Below are 15126 nucleotides of genomic sequence, written 5' to 3' on the forward strand. Positions count from 1 at the left end.
CATTGATCCTTGCTTTTTTTTGTACTGCGTACAACAAATTGGTATAATTCTTAACCATGTCTTCAATCTCTCTCCTTCTGTTCTCACCTTGAAATTTGTAATCACATCCCTTTGCATTGGTGAACCTTTTCCCTGATTTTCCCTTCTCCATCTACCAATGCTCTCCTCTCTTCCCTCTGTCCATTCATTCACTCACTCCTCTCTCACTGCCCCCCCTACAGCCATCCACAGTGTGAAGCTGAGTCGGACTCATGTGGATTGGCACAGCGTGGACGAGGTCTACCTCTACAGCGATGCCACCACTTCCAAAATTGCACGCACTGTCACCCAGAAGCTGGGCTTCTCCAAAGGTCTGTAATGAACACTGTCATTATCTTTCCAGATAATAAGGTGCAGAAACACTTCCTTGATCATTATGTTTATGCGTGTTTGTACTTGTATCAGTACTGAATTTATGTGAAACCCACTGTTAGAACGGTTAATGGCTTAAATCATTTGCTCCAACTGTTTTACTCTCACTACTAGAACCGGATTACTGTATATATTACTAAAACTACAAAAACATGGACAGCTTCGCTAGCAGTGAGGCTGTACATATATGGAGCGATGGTTTGAGCTTAATGCCAATGTCAGCATGCTCACAATGATGAGTGTTAACATGCGGCTGTTTAGCAGTTAATGATTACGAAGTTCACCATCTTAGTTTTTTGTGTGAGCGTGCTAACAGTTGCTAAGATGGGAATTTCATTAGTTTGACAAAGGGACAGTTTTAAACGCATTACACATTAAAAAAACGCTTGCGGTGTGTACCGGCCTTTATCGTTCTCGCAATGTCAAATTGCGCGATAAACACATCGCAAAAAACTGCGATATTGCACTCAGGGATTTTAATTGAACGATTTTATCAGTAGAAAACGGCACTTTAAAATGTAACTATCATTCTTTTTTTTTTATTGGTGCCTTTTGTGTTAATCTATTTGTTCAATAAAAGAATAATTTTATTTAATTTTTTTAATTCAACAGGCAATTTGTTGTATTTTAGCAGTATACTGAAAGCAGCAGAAAGGCAGAACTGAGTTCACTTTAATATCTGTTTATTTATCGCAAGTATTGTTTCCATGATATTCAACAACGTTATTGCATATTTTCCTCATAATGTGCAGCCCTACAATCTATTCAATAGATGCAGCCTGAGACATTTCAGGCTGGACCACAGCGGTGGGCCGATCAACAACAGACCAACACTGCCATCCATAGAGCTAGCGTGGCTAAAACCTTTACTGCTTCTCTGGTTCAGTAGCTCCGCACCTGTTGCCACTTTTCTTCCCATCTGATGCAGACATGATATACTACATAAAGCCGCATTCACAGTGTGCCGCCATTTTCTATTACTCAACTGTTTAAACATGTCTGTGTACAGTTCAGTCTCTTAACTGGATTAGCCCAGAAAAATCACACAGTGTCCATCTGCTCTTCTCAGGGGGCGAGGTTTGATCAACTGGCCCCAAGTGTAACTGAAAAGATGGCAGCTGTGGTTTGACCCCATGCATGTCCGATGTTTGATCCGTGGATGACTCTAATCTGATCTCCCAGCTCTACGGAGCATTTTCATCTCCTGCTCGCAGATAATAAGAGGAGGAGTTGTTGCTGGTTATGTCAATCTCCCTTGACACACAAATGCTCAGTGATGGTAAATCTCCTTAGTGCTATCTAGACTGCAGCACATGACTGGACCAGACTATAGATTCTAAATAAGGACACGCACGCAACCTTCTACTGGAGTCTTGAGCCGCAGTCACAGCAGGGCTTTGTGTCTCACCTACTGGCCTCTTTGGACTCAAAACAGCACGTTACTTAAACACCATCCCTTGGATATTTATAGCCTTCTAGTGAACACAGTGGGGAATGTGTGTATTTAGAAATACAGTACAGAAATTACTGAAGAAATGTAGATTTGTTTTGTTTTTATTATTGTGCGTAACACAAGTTAACAGCTAGATACGATAAGTAATAGTCCAACCCTGTCCTCTGTCCTCTTCCAGCCTCCAGCAGTGGAACACGGCTCCATCGGGGTTATGTTGAGGAGGCCTCGCCTGAGGACAGACCCCCTCAGACTACACACATCGTCTTTGTGGTTCATGGGATCGGACAGAAGATGGACCAGGGACGCATTATTAAAAACACTGGAATGTGAGTTTTCAAAAAGATAATTTGATTGAGGATTTGCTTGTACGCATGCTGTTTTATGTCAGTAAAACCAGTTTTTCACTTTCGTTCCATTAGTTTATAAAGGGGCTAAGGCAGATTTCAATATATTTAAACACAAATCAAATCTCCCTGCTGTTGCTGTTCCCTTTTCTCTTCTTTCCCAGACATAGTCTGTCTCTCACACTTCTCATTCTGACTCACTTCTTCTTTCTTTTTACTTTGTATCTCTGTTTGTTACAACAAAAGCGTGATAATATCTTGTTCTTTTAAATGGTTATCAATTGTGCAATAGCATTTTTTTTGTGTCTCCTGGCCTCCTGATTAAGCTTATATTGCATGTTGTGTTTTATCAACTGATGAGGGGTTTCAGATATCGACCTGTCTGGCAGGTTCTTGTGATTCCAGATAACTGTTTGGTTCAGCAACCATTTCCAAGTATGTAACTAGTGTATTCATGGAATGCAAAACTACAGTCCTCACAGAACAATGTGGGCACTGTTCATACATATTCACAGCTGTTATTTAAGCATTTGAATACAAGTGGCATATTACTGCATTAACTAAATGAGGATTTTAGGAGTACCAAATATATTAAGCACAACTGTTACATACCACGAACAACCCCATAGGTTTGGTTCTCCAAAATATGATATACAAATATATAGAACACAAGAATACTCATTCAGTGGTAACGTACATTAGGCTTGCTGCGATAGTCGCATGGCTTATTGAAAGAGGCTGGGACACCGGTCTTGAACTATGGGGTATGACACATGTGCAGTGTAGTCGGTGTTACCGTCAGATTTCACAGAAGAAGAGGGAGTTGACCGAGAAGACGATGGCGGAGGATTTGGTGTAATCGATAACACCGGTGTTGTCACAAGTTTATTAACCGGTGGTAAAATGTCCTCACTGTGACATCCCTAACATACATTTTATTTATCACTGCCCATGAATAATTACATTTTCCCCTCTCTGGGGAAAAATATGAGGTGAAGAATTTATGAAAATATTCGCCTCAGAGGGGGGTCCAAGCTTAATATTACAGTGGCACCGGCCCCCCGTTAGAACCGCCATTGAATGTCTCACACTTTTTCCCTCTGCTTTGTTCATCCAAGGCCACCCATAGCGGAAGTTATTTCAAGCATTTCTTTTGATAACACTGAACCTGCAGCTTTTGTGATTTGTTCTCCTCCCCCTCTCTCCATCTCTCTCACCCTCTTTGTCTTCTCCTGCTGTTCCTCTTACTTTATATACACACATATTTGCCTGATGCATTGCATTTGGTGAGACATGCAACACCACATAAGGGAAATATTATGTGGGGAACATAATACACTTGTACGTACATCCTGATAATGCACAGAAATCTAAATGAATTGTATATATCCAAACAACTGTGATTTATGCTTTCTCAGTGTTACACCAACATAATGAATCCACATTTCAAGCTTTGCTTCCATGTGCGCCAAGTCTTAACTCTTGAATGCTTTGAGCAGCACAAACAGAATTCAATTCCCTCCCATTTTATTAGGGTGCTGGCACAACTTTAAGAGATGGAAATCTCACAACCTTGGCACATCAAACCAAAATGTGAAAAAAAAAATGATCATCATGACCTGATGCCGCTAGCTGATCCTTTAACCAGCCTGCCAAGTTCTTTTTGTCTTTCAAAGGCTTACCGTTTTAATGAGGAACTCTGTCAATAGTAGATATTTGTGTAGAGGCCACAGTGGGGAAGTTACAATAACAGCCCACAATCATCACTTCCCGCCTTAAGAGACCTAATAGAGCAAATTACCTCTATTGTTCTTGCCTTTTTAATAGCGAAACACCAATGAAGTCTCTCAGCATCTCATCAGTGTATTTTGAATTGCTTACTTAAGCTAGGCACAGTCCTTTTCTTTCCTGTGTCTTTGTGTGGTGTACTGTGTAAAGACATGACCCTGAATGGCACCACTGTACTGGCCCTGGTCCATGAGCATTACAGGCAGTAGTACAGAACATGCAGACCAGAGCCATGTGTTTCTCCGTATAACTGAGTTATCGTCGGGCTACTGGCCGCAGCTTAGGCCAGCTAAGCAGGTAAAGTAGACCAAGTCAAGCTGCAGAGCACTTTAAGCCTCACTCCCAGCTCCCTGTGGATTACAGCATACACGCCTTCCTCAGCCAAGAGGAAAGATCAACCTGACAAGTCTAGCCGGTTTTGTTTTCATTTTATTTTTTTAAACCTAAATTAATGTCCACTCTGTGCCTTTCTGAGTGTCATCAGCAGCAGTGAAAGAGGGAATTGTGGGGGTTTAGGCTATTATTATGCTCTAAAACAAAAGCAGAGTGTCTTTTCAAAACCTATTTTAGCTAAACCTAAGATGTCAAAGCCTGCTGCCCAATTAATGCCCAACCTAAAAGCTAACGGATCCTTATGGGTGCAACAAAGAAAGCTCTGTAATGCAGGGCTCAACCCTCTAAGCATTTAAGTTCCCCTGCAGACGCACTAGCCTGCAGACAGTCCTGTCAAAACTTGCATTAGGTGCTCCATTCACAGACCGGCCACCTAAAAGCCTCTCTCTGCTTCCATTTACCCGTGTAAACACCCTACCTCTCCCACTCTCTCTTTGTGTATTTAGAGTGAGCTAATGCTGCCCCATATAGGACTAGTAGCATTGCAGCTATTGTGAGTGTGTGTGCTGCATTAGGGAGTAGCAAAATGGACGTCATTCTTCTCTTCCCGACAGTCATTAAAGACTGCGAGAGAGCGAGTGCAAACACAGACTCCCTAGTCCGTCTCTAGCAGGGTTGGATATAATACACTGCTGCCCAGACAATGTGATGATGACATGGTTTCTGAATGAAGCACTTTTACTGCATTTCGTATCTGAATGTTTTGGCATATCAGCCAACATATACCCAACTCTTAAGTCATAAAGATATCCATGTGCAATGTTGTCCTCATGTTCTGTATGGTCTTTATTGTAATGTGTCTGTTCAGGCTGAGGGAGGGTGTGAGGAAGATGGAGGAGAAGCACTTTTCAGAGCACAATGACGAGCATGTGGAGTTCTTGCCTGTGGAGTGGCGCTCCAAGCTGGCACTGGATGGAGGTTAGTGTGTGTTTTTGAGACTGTGCATGCCAGTATGAATGTGTTTATTTACTCTGTTTGAGATGTATTCAAGTTGTTCAATCTTTGCTATCATAACGAATAAAGCAGAAATTAGTATTTATATAAGAGTGTGGACAGCAGGTAACCTATCCTAATCATGGTCAGTTAAAACACCACTGCAAACTACAAACCCAATAATAAACATATAGTGGAATTAATACCTCTCTGACAGTGTCAATCAAAACTGAACGTTATTATCTTTGTAAAGGTAGAATTTATGGCTGAGCTGTATTGGATTGCATTACATTTTATAGGTATTAGAGCTGTCAATCGATTAAAATATTTAATTGCGATTAATTGCGTGATTGTCTGTAGTTAATCATGATTAATCGCATATTAATCAAATTTTTTATCTGTTCAAAAAGTACCTTAATGGGAGTGGGCAAATATAATTGCTTTTATTTAAATGTATGTATATATTTATTATTGGAAGTCAATTAACAACACAAAACAATGACAAATATTGTCCAGAAACCCTCACAGGCACTGCATTCAGCATAAAAATATGCTCAAATCATAACATGGCAAACTGCAGCCCGACAGACAACAACAGCTGTCAGTGTGTCAGTGTGCTGACTTGACTATAACTTGCCCCAAACTGCATGTGATTATCATAAAGTGGGCATGTCTGTAAAGGGGAGACTCGTGGGTACCCATAGAACCCATTTACATTCACATATCTTGAGGTCAGAGGTCAAGGGATCCCTTTTGAATATGGCTTGGTGAGTTTTTCCTCACCAGAATTTAGCGTAAGTTTGGAGTGTTATTTAGCCTCCTTCACAACAAGCTGCTACAACCTAAAAATCGCAAGTTGCGTTAATGCGTTGAAGAAATTAGTGGCATTAAAACAAATTTGCGTTATAGCGTTATTATCTAGTTAACTTCGACAGCCCTAATATGTATGACTAATAAAGTAGCCACTGAGTGTGTTAATTCAGGCACCATTGTGTGACATTAAATCTTTGTTTTATACTGTGATATCGGTGCTTTGTTTCTGTAGATACGGTAGACTCAATAACACCAGACAAAGTGAGAGGACTGAGAGATCTTCTCAACAGCAGTGCCATGGACATCATGTACTACAACAGCCCCCTTTACCGGGATGAGGTGAGAGTCACACACTTCCAGAAACCAGAAATTAGAGTTCTCTGTGACCCACTATTTCTACTTAAAACCTCTCTGCTCCCCGTCTCTCCAGATTACCAAGGGCCTAACACAGGAGCTGAACAGACTGTACACACTTTTCTGCTCCCGGAACCCAGAGTATGAGGAGAGGGGAGGCAAAGTGTCCGTGGTGTCTCACTCCCTCGGCTGCGTCATCACCTACGACATCATGACGGGATGGGACCCTGTGCGCTTCTGTCAGCAGGAGCATCACGCTGTGGACGAGGAGCTGGACCTGCGCTGGATGTCCTATGAGGAGAAGCACGTTTTAGAGCAGCTACAGCTCACGAGGAATAGGTAGGGCTTTTAATATAACTCATCAGTGACTCCTAGCTTGGCCTCAGGGAATGCATGTTTAGCTGTGAGGGTCCTTTTTGGGGAGAAAGTGATCTCAGGCAGGCTTGAGATATAACTTTTGATATACAATACATGGTTTAATAATAATTTGAGGTAGTCCGGAATATGAGTTTGCTCTCAATATGAACAAGCAATGCCGGCTGTTCATACCTTTCAAACCACTCTCTCCTCCAAATTCATTATAAAACCCTCTATCACCCTCTTTTTATGTGTGCTGCTCATCACATGATCCATTTTCAGGTGGCAAGTTGTGTTTCCTGTTTGTTTTTGTGAGGCAGCAGGGTATTGTGATGCTTCCTGATCAAATGGAAGGGAAGAGGCTTTTAATATATCTCCTCTGCACCACCCATCGCTCTGTGTGTGCATTATCATTTAGTGTGCGCACCATTACCTCAGTGAAATAAGAAGCCGCTGGAATGAAAGGTTGTTGATCCGAGCGGTGCTGAGATTGTTTTTCTGTACCTGATGGGAGATTCGGTATGTCTAGGTAGCTTGAGGTTATAATAATTCATACATGGATATTCAAAAAGGACTGTACTACGTGGACTGATTTTCAAGCTATGGTTTCAGAGAAGTTGTTCATGCATTTTCATTTAACAGGTTACAAGAGCTGGAAAGTCGACTCCTCACACTGGAGGCCTCAAAACCCTCAGCACGCCCAGCCCTCAAATTTAAGGTACGATGCTCAATTATTTGAACATACTTTATGTGCACCATTACAATATGACTTATTACTCTAAATCAATAATTAATAATGGTTTCAGCTTTTATTTTGCAAGTAGGCCTTTCACGATAACTGCTTTTGTCGTACAATATATAGTCCCATAAATGATTGCGATAAACGATATTATTGTAATTTTAAGACCATTTTATGCCACTGATATAATGATAATATAATAGCATAATAATGCAAGTACACCCTGTCAAAGAGCAATGAACTTTTAATTCATAAGAATATTCAGACATTGGAATTGGAATATTAAAATATCCTAAATAAATTAAACATGAATAAAAATCAAAACAATAAAATGGACTCATATATAATGCCAATGTCTTATATAAACTAACACATGTAAACACAAAGGGCGATGTCGACGTCAGCAAAAATTATCAAGGTCATGTCCACGATCGTACGATAAGTTGATAACTTAATTATCGTGACAGGCCTAGTTGCAAGGATATTTACTAAACAACCCGGAGCAACAGCACACCACCAAAATGCCACGACATAAAGGTGCTAAATTGAGCCGGGCGACTCACAGTGCTAACAGCGCTAACACTGCAAACAACAGTGAAAGTGCTGACAGAGCTAACGGTGACGACGGGACGACGTTATCATATGTAACAACCGTATGAGAGCAATGTAGAGCAGGGGCTGTGAGCTAGCCAGTTGGGCACGCTTACATGCACAAACATGCACTAAAAGCCCGCACAGCCAGCCCAGTGACGTCAAGAAAGTGAAGAGAAGCACTGATTGCAACACACACAAAGGGAGAGATACTTCATTCTCTGCTTTTTGTCTCTCAGGTGGAAAACTTCTTCTGCATGGGTTCCCCTCTGGCGGTGTTCTTGGCTCTGAGAGGGATCCGTCCTGGTACCAGCTGCCACCAGGACCACATCCTGCCCACTGTCCTCTGCAGCAGGCTCTTCAACGTCTTCCATCCCACAGACCCTGTGGTCAGTCTCCTTTGATTGCCGCAGCCCATACAGATGCTCTCCCTCACTGAGGATTAACGACACCAAGTCAAAATGTCCTTTTCTTAATTATTATCGACTTCGCCCGCACACATTTAGAGTGTGGGTTCATAAGTAGGAATTTGCTGTTTTTACTGGATATGCTATTTTCCACTGCACTCTGCTAATAGAAACCAGACATTTGCAACTCACTCAGTCAGATGTTAGAATTCAAAATGTTCATTTGACAACTTGAAATAGTGAAGGCATTTATCTGTACTGTAAGCTAACTGAAGTTGTGTTGCTCTGTTCAGGCCTACAGACTGGAGCCCCTCATCCTCAAACATTACAGCAATGTTGCACCTGTTCAGATAAACTGGTAAGACCTTACATCCTGTAACACTTGATGTTATCCCTTGTACATACGCACATATTGTTTTCAGAGTATGTTCTGAATGTTTGGGGGTATATGTTCTCTTATCAGGTGTAGCGCCACTAACGCCACATCGTACGATGAGATCCGGCCTACCTTCCTGAACCCAGTGAAAGACCCGACGTCTGACACTGAGAGCATCCCCAGCCCGAGCACTTCTCCTGTACTCGTCCGCAGGCACTACGGAGAGTCCATTACCAATCTGGGCAAGGCCAGCATAATGGGTAAGACGCTACCATCACTTTTCAAATTCTGGTCCAAACTCTGCTCCGATGATGCTCAATCATTTCTGCCAAACACGATATTGCACTTTGTGTTTCCATGCGTGTTTGTTTTCGTAAGAATGTCACTAACATTTTATCCAACATGATGCAAGAATAAATGTTTTTTCCCGACCATAATAAGACTTGAGGCATTGCACAGACATTGCACATTTTTGTTAACAGACTCAGAGAGTTTATTTAATTTATCATTTTGGTTGTGTATGTATATATGTTTTATTTATTTAGAATAATTAAAACACAATTTCACATTCCTATTCCAATGTCTGAATATCTTTAAGAATTAAAAGTTCATTGCTCTTTTAAAGGGTGTACTTTGCATTATTATGCTATTATATTGTCATTATATCAGTGGCATAAAATGGTCTTCAAATGACAATAATATCGTTTATCACAATCATTTCTGGGACAATATATCATCCAACAAAAGTAGTTATCATGATAGGCCTACCTACCGGTGAGGAATACAGTACCTAACAGTATTTAGGACTCTATGTGTGTAATATGATGATTACTGTCTACCAGTTCAGAAGAGTTGAAAAATTGTTGAATAAAACCAATAGTAAAGCCGTATTTAACTACTGAAGCATGTGTGAGAATAGACTACTATGACGAAAGGTGTCTGTGAAGATATTCTCTTTTTTAATACATACTTTTTTTTCTACAACTAGCATAGACAGTAATGGGGAAACCAGGAGAAAGAGCTGAGCAAATTAAATTTCACTCTGGAGATAGTCCTTATTGCATAAGTAAAATCTATTCTCTCTCGTGAGGTTCAATATTTGAAGTAATGTGAGATGCTCACTTACTGCGTCAACAGTGCCATCATGTGGAGGGATGGAGAATGGGCTCATACACCTTGCTTCCCCTATACTTTGAAATAAATTGAATATGAAAAATAAAAAGCCTTACTACCATTCTTTTTGTCTTGCTCTGAACCACATCCCACCCAGCAATTTATCTATTTTTGTTTCTCTCTTTCTTCCATACTCACAATGTAGGAGCGGCGAGCATAGGGAAGGGCATCGGAGGCATCCTCTTCTCACGTTTCTCCCGCTCCAACAGCCAGCCCTCAGTTTCGTTAGGACTGGACGGAGGGCCGAACGCTGAGGAAGAGGAGCAGAAGCGGACAGAAAGCCAGTCAGCATACGGCCTCTCTACCCTGATTCGGCCCACCTCGCCCATTACTGACACATCATGTTAGTTCACTTAACACTAAACAATCACAGAGAGAGACTCACATTTGTTGGTGGGTTGAGAAGGTACAAATAACGTCTCCGTTTCTTGTCTTCCAGTGGAGCTGGAGCGGCGTGTCGACTTTGAGCTCCGAGAGGGTCTGGTGGAGAGTCGCTATTGGTCAGCGGTGACCTCACACACAGGCTACTGGTGCTCACATGACATAGCGCTCTTCCTGTTGACCTTCATATACACGCAGAAGACGACACCCTCTGACCCAGCAGAAGACGCTCCGGATCCAGACTGAGGCAGCACACTGGTTACAACATATACACACTTGAATGGTGTCTTATAACCCTGAAGGGTTTTGTGTCGCCTTCTTGACAAGACACGACAATAAACCTCATTCATTTATTTTTCATGCACACAACCTGCTCAAATACAATAATCTTTTTTTCCCCTATATCTCCCTGTGATCCAGCTCTTTTAACACTTGAGAATCATTACTGACAAACTGACTTAATTCCAAAATGTGCATTTTTTTTGTCTCTTTTTGTGTAGTTTGTACACAGTTGCACACCCTAAGGGTGACAATGTTGGACTAGGAACCCCTAAGGAGGTGCACCCTTTGCCAGTATGACCACGAGCTACATATACACATGGAATAAGAGTCTAATGATGCAGAGGAATTTGCTGCACACGGAGGAAGAGTTCTAGCTTCGTCCCCAAGTCTTCAACCTTAAACAGCTGCAGCCTGTTGATAAAGTGTCCATATATTCCCTGTTGATCAGCGCTTAAATCTAGCGTCCGTCCCGCAGACTCATCCTGGAGCCTTGTGACACACTTGCCTGACTCTCGGTCACTGAGGCTTTCGAGTTCTGTGTCTGTTTCTTTTTAGCTTTTTCCTTTGTTTTTACATTAAGGAGAAAAAATATATAATTGTCAAAAGAAAAATTAGTTTTATCTTTTAGAATAAACCTTTCAGCCACTACATCTCAAAAACTTAATGCTAACAAGCGAATGCAATGCCTTTTCAAAATTAGCCAAATAATACTACTCGTGCAGAATATTTCTGTTTAGTTTTACAAACAAAAACTTAGGGCATTATCCCTTTAATAATGTTTTGGAAGTATGAAGAAAGACATTAACAAACATTATATTTTTAGTTTGTTTTTCTTCATCTTATGATTTGTTTTATGTTTGCCTCTTTTTAACATTGTTTGAAAATAGATATGCACCAAATAAAACATGAACAAAACGCCACTTTTATATATACTACAGGTCAACTAAAACAGAATGTGTTTCATTTTCTGCAAACAGTACATTTTTTTGTTAAAGTAGCAGGCACACAATGTCTCTTACTAACACAACAATGACAGCTAAACATCCTACAGGACATTATTAGTTCCCATTTGCTGTACATACAGAGGTTTACAACCACATGAGGCATTTTATCATGTCTACACTCTCAAACAAGAGGTCGGACATGTATAGTTATTTTCTTACACCCAGTTTATTTTTTAAAATCTCTTGATGATGTCATTTACAAGACGAGGTCTCACCCAAAAACAATCACAGTCATAATGCTTCTATACTAAGGATGCGCTCTGGAGAGAATTTTCTGTGCTATATCTTTATATTGATATCCAGATGAAATCAGTGGTACTAGATGTATTTTTTCTTAAAAACAAAAGAAATATTTTTCCTAGTGATTTTCAGGCTCTTGTGGATATAAACCTGGATCTCATCTCTGGGAAAGTGGGATTCAAACTTGCGGCCAAATAACATTTATGTGTCTAGCTTATTAGCTGCGTGGCATTAGTCATTCTAAGGCATACTTCATGGAAAATTGGCCTATAGGGTAAAAATAGCTACATGGCACACAAAAGTTAATTGCATTTCTTTTGCCTTCTTTGTGACCAACTCACACTTTCCTCATTTGAGCAACGGATATGTCAGCTTATCTTTTTATTTGTGTGCAAGAAGGGTTTCTTTAGTCTTAAAAAACTGTATTTTCCAGCCACCAGACGTGTGTCATTGCCTAATTGACACTATTTGCAAATTTTACTCTAAAAATAAAAAATGTGGACAACTGGAGATTTTTGTTTTCTAAAAATGACCTGCTGCTTGTCATGATTCTTGCCTTAGGTTTGTCGGAGCAGTTATAAAAAAAAAAAAAAAAAATCACTCCTGCAAAGATGAATCTGTTTAAAAAACACGCCCAGTAATGAATATGCAGAAGTTAGACTCACTTTGCATGGTGTCATATTAATAGTAAATGGATGCTGGAGCAAGAAGACATTGCAGAGAGTGCCAAGACACATCTAAAAAAAACTGCTTTGTGTTCTTTGTCGAGTAGAAAACCACTCATGATTGTTTATGGACTTCTAATGAAATCAAGACATTTTGCAATGGATGAAGAAATGGAATTACCCCCAGATTGGAGTTAGTCACATGTGACAGACTTGATCATTGTCAGTGTCAAATTTTCTTTGTGTCCTACTTGTTGTAATATCGTAGTTTTCAAAGAGCTTATTTTTTAATTTGTTGTGGTGCAAGATGCTGCTTTACTGTTCCACACAATCAAGGGCTGTTGTCGACTGATCCACCACTGAATGGAATCCATTTATTGGTATTTAATGTCTGTGTTAATTATGCAAAGGCCTACTGGCTGAAACCAGGCTGCCTCTCAGACGACCAGATAGGTCACCGGGAAGTAGTGACAAATAAGGGAGAGTGATATGAAAGCATTTCTATTTCTAATCTGGTGGATCTTGCCCATTCATCTGCTATGAATTGCACAGAAATTATGTAGAAAACCGCCCGTTGTTTATTTTATTTTTGCTGAGCATGTGTTACATTGCAGCAGTAGATGCAGAAAGCGATTTTAACATTGGATAGTAGGCATGCAGTTTACCTTGGAGACCTTAGACAATGTAATGCAAAATACAAGGACAGTTCCATTGTTGCCTCCGTATCTTTAAATCACACTGTGTGGACAGACCATCGTCGTAACACTGACAACAATGTTCCTGCCAGTGTTTCCAAAATGTATGTGAACTTTTGCACATTTTTCATTCTAGCAATTCTTGATTCAAGCACAGGTTTTCAACTGTGTTCACTCTGCTTGCAAACTGGAGAGCATTAAAGGGGACATATCATGTTCATTTTCAGGTTCCTACTTGGATTTGGGGTTTCTACTAGAACATGTTTACATGCTTTAATGTTCAAAAAACACTATTTTTCTCTCATACTGTCTGACTGAATATACCTGTATTCACCTTCTGTTTGAAACGCTCCATTTTAGCGCCTGTCCCTTTAAGACACCCCATCCCAAAAAAGCCAGGCCTGCTCTGATTGGCTTGTGAGAAAAATATGTTGCACAGATGCAAAGGTCGTTTTCAAGCCGTGGGTGATATATTCTAATCAAAGAGTATAGAAGCAAAGAGACGAAACTCTGGTGTATTTTGACAACGGCTGCTGCTGCCGCCATTTTGGACTGAAAATGCTTATTATATTTATAGTATTTCATTGATTAACACTGGCAATTTCGGTAGAATATGACAACAGAATAGAAATCATTTTGTTTTACTTTTGTACGGCACTTTTTAGGTGGACGTCTTACTGGCGTCAGGTAGTCACTTTCAGTCCAAAATGGCGGCTGCTGGGCGCTGATGTTGAAATGGAACGAAAAATTGACTTTGGCAATATACGTTCTTTGTTCTAATGAGCCTGTATGTGACATAGGAAGGGGAGCTAAATCTGATTGGCTTGTTGAATCATGTTTTTCTGATCTAGGCAGCCCCACAAAAAACTGACTGGGTCGTCTTATTTCACGTTTGTGGGTTGTTAGGACCTCGAGATACCCACATGTATGTGCACAAGCACTGGAAAAGTGAGTTTTTCATGATATGTCCCCTTCAAGATACATCGTACTGTTGACCATATGAGCATTTAATGCACAGCATTTTGAATGATGACAGTATATTTTTTCTTGTTAAAGGCACCACAAGCATCAGGGACATGTCTGCTGTTACATGTTTTGTCCATTCAACACCGCTGTTGACGCCAGTTTGAAGCCATTATTAAGTAAAAGAATTGTCACAGATGTGTTTTTGTCAGTCTTTAAAATGTTCAGAGCTAATTAAGGAAGGGCCTGCAGCCATATGTAATCAGTCACTGGGTGAGAAAGAGAAATAAGCATGGACATTTGGGGCGTATTGAATGAGATGTGTTAAATTTGTGAACCACTGTTGCTCTAAATTTGAATGGATGTCCGGAAAAGTGTTTTTGTCTGTCCTTAGAGCTGTGCAATAACCCATGCCTGTAATGGATTCTAACTGCCATCCAAAGCACTGTATTTATTTCCTTTTATTAAAGCATTTCTTTTTTGGATACAATGACTACTTCTTCTTCTCAATCTGTCACATCCCACTGATGATAATAGGGAAAAAACTATTGAGCTTGCTGTCGCGTAGGAGGAGGTAGAAATCACCAGAGGAAGATGGTCTCATTGCTCATTTCCAGACTGATTTTGGAGGACAATAGAGCTGCTTGTTTCGTCTGAAACTCAGATCGCATTCTTTCCGAGGCACCCCCTGGTGTGAATAACAAAGCTGACTTATGGATGGTGAATAGGCTGCATTGTAATCCACAAGCAGTCATGGCTTCCAT

The 15126-nt window shown here is 40.5% G+C and overlaps 1 protein-coding gene across 3 annotated transcripts in view; it reads left to right on the top strand.

The window, feature by feature from the left end:
* The window catches only part of ddhd1a (DDHD domain containing 1a), a 30709-nt gene extending 15854 nt beyond the window's left edge, over window positions 1-14855 (top strand). For 2 of the 3 annotated variants that reach the window (XM_037796610.1, XM_037796611.1), the window contains 11 exons: window positions 222-350; window positions 2043-2190; window positions 5198-5307; window positions 6368-6474; window positions 6566-6828; window positions 7489-7564; window positions 8416-8565; window positions 8877-8941; window positions 9047-9219; window positions 10278-10475; window positions 10572-14855. In XM_037796610.1, coding sequence (XP_037652538.1) covers window positions 222-350; window positions 2043-2190; window positions 5198-5307; window positions 6368-6474; window positions 6566-6828; window positions 7489-7564; window positions 8416-8565; window positions 8877-8941; window positions 9047-9219; window positions 10278-10475; window positions 10572-10759 — 1607 coding nt within the window. In that variant the 3' untranslated portion in view covers window positions 10760-14855. The remainder of the gene's footprint in view (window positions 1-221; window positions 351-2042; window positions 2191-5197; window positions 5308-6367; window positions 6475-6565; window positions 6829-7488; window positions 7565-8415; window positions 8566-8876; window positions 8942-9046; window positions 9220-10277; window positions 10476-10571) is intronic. The other variant, XM_037796613.1, reaches the window with a different exon arrangement.
* Window positions 14856-15126: the final 271 nt, after the last annotated feature.

The sequence above is a fragment of the Sebastes umbrosus genome, chromosome 16, assembly GCF_015220745.1.
Source record: "Sebastes umbrosus isolate fSebUmb1 chromosome 16, fSebUmb1.pri, whole genome shotgun sequence".
In the NCBI taxonomy this organism is placed as follows: domain Eukaryota; kingdom Metazoa; phylum Chordata; class Actinopteri; order Perciformes; family Sebastidae; genus Sebastes; species Sebastes umbrosus.